The sequence below is a fragment of the Cydia pomonella genome, chromosome 20 (assembly GCF_033807575.1).
Source record: "Cydia pomonella isolate Wapato2018A chromosome 20, ilCydPomo1, whole genome shotgun sequence".
Lineage (NCBI taxonomy): Eukaryota > Metazoa > Arthropoda > Insecta > Lepidoptera > Tortricidae > Cydia > Cydia pomonella.
Window position 1 is genome coordinate 425,037 of NC_084722.1, and position 16,628 is coordinate 441,664.

General features: G+C 37.5%; 2 protein-coding genes across 2 annotated transcripts; both read right to left on the bottom strand.

The window, feature by feature from the left end:
• Window positions 1-669: 669 nt before the first annotated feature.
• On the bottom strand, window positions 670-1,765 carry LOC133529152 (uncharacterized). Its single transcript, XM_061866791.1, has 2 exons — window positions 1,610-1,765; window positions 670-1,087 (listed from the first exon to the last, which is right to left on the bottom strand). Exons 1-2 carry the CDS (start codon window positions 1,622-1,624, stop codon window positions 746-748), a joined length of 357 nt encoding a protein of 118 aa, XP_061722775.1. The 5' UTR covers window positions 1,625-1,765; the 3' UTR covers window positions 670-745.
• Window positions 1,766-10,403: 8,638 nt separating this feature from the next.
• Window positions 10,404-15,372, bottom strand: LOC133528865 (uncharacterized). The gene is made up of 3 exons (XM_061866346.1): window positions 15,038-15,372; window positions 12,092-12,349; window positions 10,404-11,241 (listed from the first exon to the last, which is right to left on the bottom strand). The coding sequence occupies exons 1-3, from the start codon at window positions 15,053-15,055 to the stop codon at window positions 11,110-11,112; spliced, it is 408 nt and encodes a 135-aa protein (XP_061722330.1). The 5' UTR covers window positions 15,056-15,372; the 3' UTR covers window positions 10,404-11,109.
• Window positions 15,373-16,628: the final 1,256 nt, after the last annotated feature.

A 16,628-nucleotide genomic window follows, 5' to 3' on the forward strand; every position in this document is an offset into this window, starting at 1 on the left:
AAAAATTTAAAAAATAAACATTGAAGATTCTCTGGGCCTCCCTCAAAAAGCACGCAGAAATGAAAATGCTGACATGGACAGAATACGTAACGAATATGTCAGAGGATCTTTCAAAGTAGCGCCAGTAGCAGATAAACTGAGAGAAAGTAGACTCCGTTGGTATGATCACATTATACGCAGAGATAATAGATCCATAAAAACTGTTGTCAACATCAGCCGGCCTAGCCAAGGTGACAATCGCTATCGCTTCGGCAACGAATCGCTTGGTGTCTCTCTATCACTCTTCCATATTAGTGCGAGAGCGACAGTTGCGATTCGATCGCTACGGAGCGTAAGTGATTTGCACGTTTGGGTACGCGGCCAGTACACAATCTAGAAGAAGAGGCAGACGACTAGCCGGGACAACTTTGGATAAGGATTTAAAATGCCAGAAACTTACACCAGCGACAACCGAGGATAGGTTATCCTGGGCCTGATGTACAAGGAGGCCCCATCCTAAGACAAACTGGGATAAGGGCAGGAAGAAGAAGATATACTTAGATTGAAGATTTCAAAGTGAATTATAAAGTCTAGTGACAACACTGTAAAACCAAATTCAGAATTTTGAAATAATTAGTAAATAGCGTGTCTTACAAAGAACTATTAAATTAGCTTTTTCAGTAAAATATATTATTATTATTTAATTGTAGCGATTCCCTAAGTATCAAAATTGCTTGTTAATTTAGTTAAAAATGTTTAAATGAAATTACACCTTGACGCTATTGACCTCTTTGTCGGGATACCTCCTGAGTATCTTCAAGATGTCATAAGCCAAGGGCATCCTGAAGCCGTAGGCGAAGGCGGTCCTCTTGTCGAAGCCAATGCCTTGTCGTCCGATGTCGTAAGGCACGGGCTGCTCGATGAGCCCTCCGTAGCCGACATAGTCGGGGTTCCCGTAGCCGTAGCTGTAGCGGTCGTAGTTGGGCTGCTCGTAGCCGATAGGCTCGTAGTTGATGTACTCAACTTGGCCGTGGTGAGACGGCGCGTGGCCGAGAGACTCCCCGTGGCCGGGTTGAGACGGCGCGGCGTAGGCTGCTGCGAAGAAGATCTGGCGAAGCAGGATTTTTTAAAATTACACGATATACAATGCTTAATTGATAGGAAGGTTCTGTAATCCGTTCAGTCTTGTTTTGAAGACTGTGTGTGTCTTTGAGGACCGCACTTGTCTATGTAATAACCTTATAATTACAGTGGCTTCAATCGCGCGATTTTAAAAGAGACGGTTATTTTATCAAGTGTGAGTTTACAAATATTTTTTTCGCGGTCGCTGATTGGTCACCGTGTTTAAGAGCGCGACGGAATTTTATATAACTTCATACATCTAAATTGGCAAGCCGACCCCAGGCTCCCATATGGCAATAAGCCGGGACAAGGCCAGTAAGATGATAATAATACATGTATGTACATTTTTAACACTACAATTTTACAAAATGGGCTTCGAGTTCGAGCGTCATCTTGATAGTCAGTCTCGTGATTAATTCCTTTGTTTAGTTCTAGCAATATATTTAGAACCAGTATTACTACTAACATTTAATAATTTTCCTACAAGCAAGATAAAAAAAAAACTTACTATAAGTAATTTCATGCTGGTAGTAGCTCCTTCCACTCTGTTCTCAGCTAAAATACTGCGCAATCGACACTCGCAAAATAAACCCACTGAAACTGTTAGATTACAGTTATTTACTTGATTTGCATTTTAGAGAAGGACCTTGATAATTAACATGTATTTATAAAATATTACAAATTTTGATTATTAGGGTTCCGTACCCGAAGGGTGAAATTCAATACAAGTATTATTAAGAGGCTGTCAATACCTAAAGCGCGCACACTGTCTATTTGTATCGGAGTAAATGAGATAGCACTGTCGCATGTTACTGGGCCTGGGCAAGAGAATAATAAGAAAAATATTTAAATAAAAAAAGTGGACTATTAGTGTAATATTTGACTCAATAGCGGTTTAGATATAAATGTTTTGAAATTGTGATTTTAATTGCAGACCCATAAGTCAAAACAATAAAGTCATAAAACCGTTTAATTGTGATTTAAAGACCAATCTTTGCAATTATTTTCTATCGAGCCGATTTCGTTCAATCATGTATCGAGTACAAACACGGGCTTTGAAATATAATTAATATGAACATATATTTTTCTTACTTGACTAAAACAAATAGTCTTTCTTAAAAAACTGTTTAAGTAACATCAATTTCAAGGACATTGGGTGTTGACAGCCTCTTAAGTTCTAGTGCATCTCATCTGTCACGTCTGTCTTTTTATCAGCTTACTAAATATGTAGTTTTTGTATGTATACATAAAACGATTAGACCTTAGTATAGCAATAAAAAAAATATACTCCATACAGTAAATAATAAAAACTGTTCAGGCGTGAATGGCGTGATTCGAAATTATGAAACAAAATTAAGCATTTACCCCGTTATTCATAAACGTCTACTAAAGTTGACAAGCCGCTAATAATAGTTTGTCCCTTTCCGACGTATTTGTATGATGGAAAGGGACAAACGATTATTAGCGGCTTGTTAACTTTAGTAGACGTTTATGAATAAGGGGGGTAAAACTAATGGCTCTATGAGCTATAGACCTCACGATCATCTTCCTCGCGTTGTTCCGGCATTTTTGCCACGGCTCATGGGAGCCTCGGGTCCGCTTGGCAACTAATCCCTAGAATTGGCGTAGGTACTAGTTTTTACGAAAGCGACTGCCATCTGACCTTCCAACCCAGAGGGTAAAATAGGCCTTATTGATATTAGTCCGGTTTCCTCACGATGTTCGTTCACCGAAAAGCGACTGGTAAATATCAAATTATATGTGTAATGTTCCTAATAAAAGCTCATTGGTAAGAATTGGGTACGAATTTGAACCTGTGACCTCCAGATTGCAAATCGCACGCTTTTACCGCTAGGCCACCAGCGCTTCTATAGACTTCACGATAAGCTTAAAAAATAAAATAAAAAACAGTTCGATGTGTCATTATATTACAGGGAGCCTATAATAGTCTTTAGTGCCATAGGCCGTATTGGCACTTAATTCCTTTATGCCAATTTCTACCATTTTAAAAATTGTCCAAAAAACGAAAACAGAAAATTTTTATCTGACTACCGGAACTTTTCACAAAATATCATGAAAATCCGTTGAGAAATCCTCCTCTGCAGAGAGAACATCCGGACATACGAAAGCATTTTGGGGCCAAGCTAAAACGAACGCTAACGCTCGGTCACCAATATGTGATGGTATGGGACCCTGAGAGCGTGAGTCCGACTCGCTCCTGGCCGACTCTTATTTCACACACGCAACATACATTGCAAGCAATATGGATTACTTATATAATTTGAAATAATATCTCATCCGGCAGAAAACATAAAACGTAGCACGCACGTAGTTTTTAAAGGATAAGAATATATAACAACGAACATTTTATTTTTCAAAGGCAACGAGAAGCTACGGCCACATTGGACAATTTTATCAGGCATTTTTTAGATCTTATGGAACATAGATAAGTCATCTTATATACCTCTTTATAAATCATACCTGGGCGACCGAGCTTTGCTCGGTTATAACTATTTAATCATAATAATCATAATCATAATCATATTTATTGGTAATATCCTATTACATGTCACAATACATTTTATACTTAAGTACATATGTACATATTGCAGATAATTAAGTATTCAAAATTACACACAAAAAATACAGTACAACAGTATGTGTATCCTATCCAAAATCAACACAAAATAGCTCGCTATGATTATAGAAAGCCTGCTCGACAAGCCAGTTTTTTAGTTTTGTTCTGAAAACCGACGCACTAGGAGCAGCAACTATTTCGCTTGGGAGGTGATTATAAACCTTGCGACCCATAACGTGAGCGAGTTTTTTTGATTTGGCGAGTCTGAGAGGTAAAAGAGGTAGTTTTCCGGCGCGCGCGCTTCGGGTTTTGTACCTACGGTAAGACTCGTTACTAATGGGGTTGGATTCAACTTCACCTCGTGTGGTCACAGTCATTTGTAATATTAAAAGGGAGGGTAGCGTTAAAATACCTAGGCTCTTAAATATCGGTTTCGCTGAAACAGTTTGCGGGACGCGCGCTATAGCACGTACTGCGCGCTTCTGAAGCCTAAACACTCTCTCCCACTCCGCGGCTCCTGCCCAAAACTCAACCCCGTACTGCGGAGGGCGCCGTGGTGAATGTCATCATCGATCCCAGTGCGCCCTCATTAACGGCAAAGAGGGTGAAACGCCGGAGTGGGTTTAGTGGGTAGGGCTAAATTCTCCCCCCCTCTTCCCTGGAGAGGGGAAAGGAGTGGCGAGTCCCACACACCGTGCGTAAATGCATTCCCACTCCGTCAACAAAAAAAAAAAAAAAAAGGTGCGCGTGTACCGAAGCGAAATAGCAAGCACGGACAGTTTCCACAGGCAGGACTCGTGCGAGTCGTTTTAACGCGAAACATGCTGTAGCGAGTTTATTGCACACCTTATTAATGTGACAGCTCCAGGTGAGTCCACTGTCTAGCTCAAATCCCAAGAAGGTTGAGTTAGTGACCTGTTCAATCACATCACCCTTAGCTAGCACTGATAACGATCTCATTTGGCGTCCAGAAAGATCAAAATTAATGAGATGAGTTTTTTGAGTGTTTAGTATGAGACCATTGATACTAAACCAGTTTGCTATTGTTGCGGCAGTCACATTCAACTTTTCTTCGAGCTCCTCATATGACTCTGCGTGCACAACAACTGCAACATCGTCAGCGTAGATGAAGGTCTCTCCACAGCTTACAGCATTGGGCAGGTCATTCAACAACAAAGAGAAAAGTATATTAGATACTGAGGAACCCTGAGCGACGCCCATACTTGTGACCACTGCGTCAGATCGTACGCGACCACTGTCAGCCAAAACAAGCTGTTTCCTGTTCCGTATTAGATCTGCCATCAACGCCAACGCGGGACCTGCTAAGCCATAGTGCTGAAGTTTGTGAGTCAGGAGGTTATGATCCGCAACGTCGAACGCCTTAGACAAGTCGCAGCAGAGGACGGCGACTTGGCTCTTGCTCTCGCGGGCCTCCAGTATCTGACGAACCACGGCTCGTGTCAATGTAGTTGTTGAACGTCCCTTCCGGTACGCGTATTGTCTATTAGACAGTGCATTGGTTGTGATGAGGAAGTCCGTCAACCTAGAACTTAGGCCGTGCTCAAATATTTTGGCGATCACCGGGATAATCGCTACGGGTCTATATGCATCGATATCGGTTCTCTTTCCCTTCCCTTTGTATAGCGGTGAAATTCGGCTTTCTTTCAGTGGTTCGGGAAAGACGCCCTCTCGAAGGCATCTGTTGTAAACAAAGGCGAGTATTGGAGCTATATCGACTGCTACTGAATGGATCAGTGTCACGGAGATGTCGTAAATGTCTCGAGTTGTTTTTTTCGCTATATAGGTGGTGATAATGCGGAAAACTTCGTCTGGTGTAAACGGCTTTAGCTTAACGCAGCGATCAGCGGGCGGGCCGGCGGCGCGCAGGGCGGCCAGAGCGCGCCGCACGTCGGCAGGTGCCGCGCCGCATGCAACTGCCGCTCCTGCGAACCTATTACCTATTCATCGCGTCAGCGGCGGCTTTTTTTGTTTTGTACTTAACCCCGTCAGAGTCGAGAACTAGATCTGTGAAATCCGCGAGATCTATGGAAGTTTTGTTCCCTTTTTCACGGTTTATTATACCCCACATCGTCCTAATCGTGTTAGTGCTAGGGTAACAGCACCAGTGGCCAGCCAGGGACCAGTAGTCAGCCTTTTAAGTCGTTTATTGGTCATAAATATCTGGTATATTCGATTAAACAAATCGCGTGTAGTCAAATAGGAGCTCCAATTCCTTATTCGTTAATACGTGACGCGGCAGGTGCTGTGAGGTATCGGGGAGAGGAAATATACTCGTTCATAAAGGTGATGTTTGTTGACGAGAGCTGGAGTGTCATGTCCGCCATATTTTTTACTGCACGTGGTGTTCTTTTAACGCGTGAGAAAAAATATGTTTTAATATAAAAAGTTACTGTTTTTTGTTAAAGATGGGTTTATTGGTTAGTTTATTTATTAAATTGCGTTATATTTAAATAGAAATATCAATATTTAACTTATAAATTGAGGAGGTTGACCACTGGATACCACTTTTTTACAAAAAATCCAGTGCCCAGCCTCCCGCGGCTGACTTTCGGGTTATTAGTTATATTTTTTTATTTTCGATCCAATGCGACCGTTAGGACCGTTACATTTACATTTTCAAATTTAGTTAGGCATGTCTCAGTCAATTTAAAGTAAAACCCAGTAGTCAGCCGCATTTGAAATAACGTTTTAATACGGCTGACCACTGGGTTTCACGGATCCAGTACTCAGCCATTATCTTCCTTGCTACGTCGCTGCCAAATATTATGAACTTTAACTCATTTAAATAAGGTTCAAAAGTGTATACATACTTTTGTTGAGAAATATTCCAATATCTAACGGACCCCTGCACGGGTTTCACCAGCATTTAAACCGATTTTAAAAATAATGAATTATATTCAATAAACAGATTCATTAATAAAAAATAAGAAGATAAATACAGTGTTTATTTGTTTGCAAGAATAATTTTAAGCACCTATGGCCTACAAATTTCGTATTTCGTGGCATGAGAATTGTACTTATAAGAGTATAGGTACCTAGACCTACTTATACTCTAGCTTCCTACCTAGGAATGATAAATATTATAATATCGTTAACTTTAATACATATAATAGTGTTTTTTTATTTCATTGTTATTAATAGTTTATAAAGGCTGAGTACTGGGTACACAAAGGCTGCTTACTGGATTTTAGAGGCTGACTACTGGAGAAAAGTGCCATTTTTTGTTTAATCTTAATTATAGATATTATAAAGAGGATTGTTATTTTTTGACATACTTTATTTCAAAACTATAATAAACACTTGATCTAACCATGTCATGCGTTTATTTATCCGACTAATCCTGTAGAAACGTCGAGAGTACAAACTTTAAAAATGCGTTATAAGGCTGCGAATACTGGTGCCTTTACCCTATTGGTAATGTTTTTAGAGTAGTAGTTTGCTTTTTTTAAGTTGAGTAGGCTATTATACTTTCGGTTCATGCCGGTTATGAGATTTGAAACATGTTCATTATCGGGCAATCGCTTACCGAGATCGATAATGTCAAATAATAAGATTTTGAGGTCGTGAATGTCGGGGGTCACCCACGATTCCCTTTTCCTATTAGTAATATTTTTAATCGGAAAGCAAATTTCGAATTTATTTTTAATCGTGTTAATTAGGGACTCTATCAGTTTCGTGACCGATCCATTATTGCGGTGTATGGTTTCGTGCCAGTCCACACTCCGTATCGCTATTCGGAATTCGTTGTAAAATCGCGTTGAGTACACCCTCGCGCGGCGAGTGAGGGGCGCGGGCGGGGCACGCGGGCGCAGCAGCTCGGCGCGCACAGCGAGGTGGTCGCTGAGGTGCGTGGTGACTGGCGCGGTGCGCAGCGCGGAGCGCGGCCCATTCCAGTATACGTGATCCAGGTTGGTCGACGTAGTGGCAGTGACCCTTGTGGGAAAATTTACCATATTTCTAAAATCATGAGTCGCTAATAGGTCGTATAGTTGTTTTAACTCAAGCTTAGTATTTATTGTAATATGGTGGTGTATAGGTGATAATCTTAACTACATTTTTTTACTGAATTAAACTTGTCTAAAACAATAAAAATTAAAAAATTATATATAAACTTGAACATATAAAAAAAAAAGTTAGTCACCGGGCGAGATTCGAACCCGTAACACTCGTTTAACAGTCCGCGTCTTAACCCGCTGGACCAGACGGACAGTGGCCGGCAACACGAAATTAGCGACCATATTCTGCGTCGAAAGAAAAACGCATGAAAACTCGAAAACACGCGTTTTCCCAAACATAAGACTAATCTAGATAGATTGTTTGATTGAATACCCCCAAAAACCCCCATATACCAAATTTCAGCGAAATCGTTAGAGCCGTTTCCGAGATCACAGAAATACATATATATATATATATATATATATATAAATATATAATATATATACAAGAATTGCTCGTTTAAAGGTATAAGATATATAGATTGTGATCTTTCTAAAGCATTTAAATAATTGCATGAATCTTGGAACGCTCGTCTTAAAATAAGAACATTATCGTCGATATAATGTGCCCTAAATCTTTTTATAATACCTCACACAAATATTTGTTTTAATGCAATCCATGAGTGTAGCGAATTATAGTAAGATTTTTAGGAGTGCCGCAGGGTTCTATTATGGGCCCATTTATGTATTTTTTGATTAATAACTTGACTCCTAATCCTTGTATAGTATGAAACCTTTTTAATAAAGTTTACCGATAATATTTCATTAATTTTCAAGATTAATCGGAAATCAATATATTAATAGTCAAATTAATTGATGAGATTACTATTTAACTATAACTAATCATAACTAATTGGGAAATATATTATTTAACCATCTGCTAATTAATATCAATCTTGTGTTGATAAATTATGAAACACGAAATAAAAACGCCATAGAGTTGATTTATAGTATTTTATTATTAAAATATAATAAACATAAGAAAGTTCAATAAGATCTGCAAGTGCAAGTGTGTGATGTACAGTCAGCATCAGAAGTCGCGGATGAAACAACGCGCCAAAAGTATCTGATATTCCGGATAACTTTTCCAAATATAGATAAATTTCTAAAATTCTCGTTCAAAAGTATATCTTTTACAGTCTTAGTTGTTCTATATTAAAGAAATCACTTTTTGTTAAGCTGTTACAGAATGGTAGTTACTTATGAAACGTTATTTCATCCGCTACTTTTGATGCTGACTGTACCTAATTGATTTAAATTTAATAAAATGCCAATTGCTAAATTATTAGCAATTTTCATTTCATTCAATTTGCTCTTGATGAGGGCTTATCAATCATTTTACGAGTACCTACACCTCTCTCGCTCCGCTAAGTCCACTGATAGTGGAAGGCAAAAGTGAATCTTTTGTGGATTATCAGGATGGAACTTACGGTTATAGCGCTATTTCGCTGCCGTGAGTACTACAAGGGCCTAAATTCGAACCCAAACATTTATTTAGCAAATAGGTAATAAACAAGTAATAGGAAAAGTTGAAGATGTCTCCTTGAAGGTTGTCTCGTCCCTGTAATGGGTGGCAGAGAGTCATCGAAGTGTTATCGCATCCATCATGCTGAGCAACAAGGCTGAGATTATTTGTAAATGTGTATTTTTAATCTTGTGGTCTTCGAGAGCTTGAGTTTTGATTGGGGTTTTGGGGTTAGGGATGGTGAATGCGTATATAGAAAGATTCGAGAAAGCTGGTCGGTTTTATATATACGAAATTTGACAGTTCAGTACAAATCACGGATCAGCTCTTATGAAGCAATGTATATTGACGCGATGTAGAGGACTAACAGCTTTTTAGAAACCGAGACCTTTGGTATTGTATTTATTTTTCAAATGTGTTTTCCATTTCACTATAAAGACTTCTTAAAGAACTCTTGAGTCCTAATAGCAGAATATTCTTTTATTGAATTTTTACCTGTCCTCTCGTCAATCCTTGCGGTTCTGCCAATTGCCTCATCATTTGGGCAATTTGAATAGTTCTGCTCGAACTCGAATAGATGAAAGGCCAAGGGTATAGCAGCATAGTTTTGAGCGATGGCGCCATAACCTGCCATGCCCGATAAGATGGCGCCACTTTTTGATATGTAACAAATTGAACACATATTAGTGAAGGAACAAGGATCAAAGTCGAAAAGCGTTCTAAAAGTTTTAATTATGTGTCGAAAGATGGCAGTAAATTTTCTACAAAGTTTTCTTTGACAATACAAGTCTATTCCAAATTCTCTTTGACAAAACATGTATAAATCAAGTATATATTGGAGATCCGTTTAAGGGTATATTCGGTATCGTGTTCTGATTAGGAAAAAAAATTGACGTTATTCATTTTCAAGATTAAGTAATCGGAAATCAGTGTACTAATAATGGAAGTAATGTTACAGTTGATGTAAATATTACTTAATAATCCACTATTTAATTGTTAATTGTGAATAGATTGTTTTAATAAATGATCGCACACTAAATAAAACCGTCTAGAGTTGATTTGTAATATTTATTATAGAATAGAAAATAAATAAACACAAATTAAAAAACACAAGTAAAGAATGTAAAACACTGCTAGTATGTTTTTGATACAGAAATAATTAGTAACACTTTTAAAATATTCAAGATTAAGTAAATAGTGAAAAACTGCCGAGAAAAACAAAATATTTACAAATACCTATCCTGTGCTTAAACAGGTAAACAATAAAACCTTGAAATAATACTTAACCTTAAATACAACCTTACCAAGTATCAGTCAGAAGTCAGAATTAAAATTAAATTATTTTATTCGCATTGAGCAGGTCGTTTCGTAAGTTAATTAGAAATAAAATACGTATTAAAAACATAATACGTATAATTTAAGTACAATTTGTTTAAAGTACTTCTAGCGGGACTAATTTTTTTGGGCATTATGTATCTAGCAACTAAGCATAGCGCTATATATACGAGTAAAATACCTAAATAAGAGCAATATGTCCATATTCTTAGACCACATATTGGTGTAAAAGTGTAGCCCATCTAGAAGATCTTAAAGGGAAATTGTTTACACGACACGACGACACCAGTGAAAAGACGGGAAATGAAAAAAATATAGGCTGCACTAAATATCCTAGATGAGCAGCTGTGGCCATGGATATACTATTAGCATTTAAGAGGTTTAGCTCGCCTACAATATTGAATTTATCACACTTTGTTCGTTATGACACTGTGGGCCCCTGTAGGCATTATATCAGGATGTGTTTTTAAAGTGTGTATGTTTTGTGAATAGAAAGTACTTTCTTTGAATTATTCAGAACACTTTTACGTCTTTTATATATCCATCAATCACATTATAACGTCGTTGGTCGAATTGTACTACAAATTTTGCCCATACAAGTTCTGTCCCTGGTTTTACCCCTGCGAGTTTTGTCCCTGCGAATTTTGCCCCTGCGTGTTCTGCCCCAGCTGATTCTGTAACTGCATCATCTGCTGCATGTTCTGCAACAGCTGCAGATTCTGAAGGTTCTGCTGCATATTCTCCATCTGAAATGAATAATTAATAATTGGCATTTTATACAATTTGCTCTTGCTATAAGGGCTTTTCAAGCATTTTACAGCTCTCATTTATACCTGACTGCTTAGAATAACTTGCGCTGTTGCGCTAGATACATGGAGGCAATCTGGTCTTAATGTTTAGAAAATGTTGCAATTTTAATAAAATTGTTTGCTATGTAAGTTAAAATAGGAGATTTGACAATTTTATTATCGAAAGCATGTTTCTGGCGCATCAAGAACTATACTAATCAAGGCATAATCGTAACCCTCTTTCGCGTCATTTCATTAAAGTTTTTAATTTCAATAGTTGAGAAATTATTCGAAAATTACAAAGGAAATCCATTTGTAAAGATACCCAATATCCCTTAAGAAAACGAGATCTTTTACTTTGGAAAGGCTGACAGAAACTACATACCTATACTATATTTACAAATCGCCGAGTGTCGTTCAGGAGTTCCTTTCTGTTCTTCATCGGCAGTTCCACTACATTAAATTCCACTTTTCGCCCTCGAGTTGTCCCTGGCGCCTGACTACCTTGGCGCAAAAAACTAACCTCTCCAATTCGATGTTCGACTTCCCCAATGAAAGCAATAGACTTCGCCTCCCAGTGGTTGAGACTACTGAGTCCCAAACGTAATAAGGATTACAAAATAATTATTATCGCTCAGGCCCAGGACCGCATATTTATTCCGCTTTTTGATCACCGCAAAATTTGAAGCTGCAAATGGCACAGTTCGGCCAATTTACGAGGAGGCATAAGTACTGATGCATATGGCGCTCCAAAGTGGACACTTTGTCATCTGCCACGAAAAATAATAAATATATATAATTATCATACCTGTGCTCTCGTCAATCCTCGTGGACCAGCCAACTGCCTCATCATCTGCGCAAGTTGCAGATGCCTCCTTGAAGGTCGTCTCCTCCCAATGATGGATGGCAGATCGTCATCAAAATAGTCATCATCGTCCATCATGCTCATCAGCAATGCAGAAATGAACCGCTTGTTGATCTTGTGGTCTTCTAGAGCTTGAGTCTTCATCGGGGTTTTGGGGTTGGGGATGGTGAATGCGTGGATTGTTGCGATGAGGAGGACTAACTGAAAAGGGCAGGCAAGATTGAAAAATAGTTTTACTCGTTTCGGTTTTCTCAATTCATTCCTTCGAGCTAAGCAACTTCTTGTCACGCTTTGCCGGTTATATTCTCCTGGAAGTCCTGGGAAACTCTCATAACCCTGATTTTACGGTACAGTGGAACCTCGACAAGACGAAATCCTCGTTAAGTCTTGTTTGGACTCGTGTAACTTGTGAAATGTTTTAACTAGGGCTATTATTTTAATATCAACTTTTAGCTGATATCCTGTACCATCATTTTACAATTATAAGTACAGGTCAACGACCTCGTTATCGAAAAAAAGAAAAAAATTTAAAAAAAATTGACGACAAATTTTATCTTTGTTATTAATTCTCGAGTAATTGTGGAAAACTCTCTGAGACATTTATGCCTCAAATGTATGCCCTGATTTATAAGCTATCGAATTATGATTAATTTTTAAATGTGCGACAGGTAAATGGGCAGATAATGAATGGTACATTAACCAAGTGCAGTCGTGGTTGGCGCCATAAAACTTTGAAGGGGTGCATTTTTAAAATGGTTGAGAAACATAGGTTTGAGGGGTGATTTGTTTATAAAATTCATCATACTATACGTGGTTAACGGCTCCACTATACGCGTACAAACACATTGTATTTTAAAAGACGCGCATGTAACTCGCTCAGGAGTTGCAGGCGTACATAGGCTACGGAGACTGCTTACCATCAGGCGGGCCGTATGCGTGTTTCCCACCGACGTAGTATAAAAAAAAACTTTATTTACGAAAGAATAAATATTTTATTCAATCGTGATATAAGCTCGCTATTTTCAGTCGAGTACCTACCGTGTTTAGGCAACGAAGCTTGCTGAGTAAGCTACGAGATTTTTAAAACCTAAATAAAATTAATAAGTATATCAGTAGACAAAAATGTAGTAAAAAAAGCGGCCAAGTGCGAGTCGGACTCGCCCATGAAGGGTTCCGTACCGTATTACCGTGACGTATTAAAAAAACTACTTACTAGATCAGGTTCAAACCAATTTTCGGTGGAAGTTTGCATGGTAATGTATATCATATATTTTTTTTTGATTTTTCATTCTGTTATTTTAGAAGTTACAGGGGGGGGGGACACTTTTTTTCACTTTGGAAGTGTCTCTCGCGCAAACTATTCAGTTTAGAAAAAAATGATATTAGAAACCTAAATATCATTTTTGAAGACCTATCCCTAGATACCCCACACGTATGGGTTTGATAAAAAAAATTTTTTTTTTAATTTTATTACGTATTATAAAAAAACTACTCACTAGATCTCGTTCAAACCAATTTTCGGTGGAAGTTTGCATAGTAATGTATATCATATATTTTTTTTAGATTTTTCATTCTGTTATTTTAGAAGTTACAGGGGGGGGGGGGGCACACTTTTTTTCACTTTGAAAGTGTCTCTCGCGCAAACTATTCAGTTTAGAAAAAAATGATATTAGAAACCTAAATATCATTTTTGAAGACCTATCCATAGATACCCCACACGTATGGGTCTGATGAAAAATTTTTTTTTTTTTAAATTTTATGACGTATTAAAAAAAAACCCTAAAAACTACTTACTAGATCTCGTTCAAACCAATTTTCGGTGGAAGTTTGCATGGCAATGTATATCATATATTTTTTTTAGATTTTTCATTGTTATTTTAGAAGTTACCGGGGGGGGGGGGGGGGGGACACACATTTTTCCACTTTGGAAGTGTCTCTCGCGCAAACTATTCAGTTTAGAAAAAAATGATATTAGAAACCTCAATATCATTTTTAAAGACCTATCCATAGATATCCCACACGTATGGGTTTGATGAAAAAAGATTTTTTGAGTTTCAGTTCTAAGTATGGGGAACCCCCAGAATTTATTGTTTTTTTTTTTTCTATTTTTGTGTAAACATCTTAATGCGGTTCATAGAATACATCTACTTACTAAGTTTAAACAGTATAGCTCTTATAGTTTCGGAAAAAAGTGGCTGTGACATAATCGGACAGACAGACGGACATGACGAATCTATAAGGGTTCCGTTTTTTGCCATTTGGCTACGGAACCCTAAAAAGACAAACCTGCCAAGCCTCCGCCTTATTCTCAAAATTTCCTAAATTTCTGGAAACTTTCATCAGAAAATTCTCATGCGAAAATTATCAAAAATTGCTAGTTTCCCATCGGTTTTTTCCTGCACTTTTATTATCAAACCTTCTTTCAGCTAGATCGATATCTATGACACTTGAAATTAAGTCCAATAAGTGACGTTTATGTAAATGAAATCGTCAGGTGACAAGCAAAACTCACTAATTACCACCACAAGTTCATAGCCATAACTAACCATATTACTACTAAAATAACGTTTCTTTTTGTTTAACTATTTTTTAGTAATTAGTGAGTTTTGCTTGTCACCTGACGAAATATAGGTTGTGATTGTGAAAATGCGACAAGTCACGATTTTTCCCACGTCAACGGGAGATCAACACGTTACGTCATTTATCGTGAGTCGAGTAGAGGTCCTGTCATCAACAGGTAAGAATATTGAATAATAATCCAAAATCTGAACGGGAACATTGCATGATAATTTTCTCATGAAAGCTTCCAGAGTTTTTCGGAATTATTTTGAATTTTCTGCTTACACATCTACTTTTAAAATATTTATAACATAATAACGAATTACTTACTAATATTAAGGACTTCATTGTAGATTTATGAGGAGGCGCAGCACGGACGGACAGACGCACAATGGTCTAATTTGTGTTTAATCAACATTTCAACACATATTTTGCAGTGTATTGGTAAAGAGCTTCCGCATACATAATTATGTCCGCCACTCCTTGTTATTCATACTAATGATTTACTTAACAATAACAATGTTTGTCTGTATATCTTCAGTGAAATATCTCTAAATAAATCATGGGACCTGTCATGTTGTCTCATTGCATCATTTTACCATCCTTTGTTACATTTATTGCTCCCGTTGAACGCTTTATGTCATATCATAACACAAAATTTAATTTATTATGACTGTAATTCTATTTTTTTTTTTGGCTTTGTTTTAATTTTTATTGTAATTTTAATTTTAAGTTAGATTTTAACTTTAATTTAGTAGTCATTTTATTTTGACACGTAAATTGACCATATGAATAAATGAGTATGACTATTTTTCGACCTATACGAAAGGAACTGATGCATATCGGGTGCAGCCACGGAGAACCACTAGTTAAGCAATTTAAGCATATCGATAATAGCAACCAAGCGTACGATTCACGCATCCTTCTGAACGTAACATATGCTGATTATACTTAAGTACCTTGGTATTACCAATATATACACTGGAGAGCAATCAAAATGGTTCATTTGTGTCAAAATTTAACCTGTTGTCTATGTACGATGATCCTGACTGAATTTTTATCTGTTTTCTGAGAAAGGTTTTTTAAGCTTACCCGAGGTTTTGATCCCACGATTTTTGATCATCACTCATGTAATATGGCAATTATGTTTACTGGTGGTTTACTGCGACATAAACGCATATTGCTTGTGTCAGGACAACCTAATATGTATGTATATTGTATAAAGGCAGGATTTTTGAGAATAAACGTTCTTATACAATCACAAATAAAATGTCTTACTACAGCTAACATACTCGTACATAGCGCGGTTCCGTACATTATGCGGTAAATCTGACTGTACTATATATCGATATATATATGGCATTGCAACATTTTGTCATTGCAAATGCCGTACGGAATTACCTTAGCTTTAACAACTAATTCGTTTATAGTTCGTGCCATCCACGATGACGCGCAGATTTGTCAAATGTAACCTTTAATAACATGACATTAAGAGTCAAGGAATAAGTCTTCGTGACGTTTAGTATCACTGCTTGATACTGGCATACTACACAAAGCACAGGCTGTCAGTTGCACAAATGTGACCGCGGCCGGCATAACGTCTCACTTTGTTGCTTGCCATAAGGACGAGATTTACTTCTATCTTTATACGAATAATCTGTCAAGGCGTCCTTATGGCAAGCGATAAAGTGGGACGTTTTGCCGGCCGCGTTCACAAATTAAAATTAGCGGGCTGATCAACGTCATTCAACGGTATACTATGTAAATTCCTATACAATAATAAATAGGTAAATGAAATAAATATAGTATTACACAAATTGACTAAGTCCCCTAGTAAGCTCAATAAGGCTTGTATTGTAGATACTTCGACAACGATGTATAAATAAATACTTAAATATATAAAAAACACCCATGACTTAGG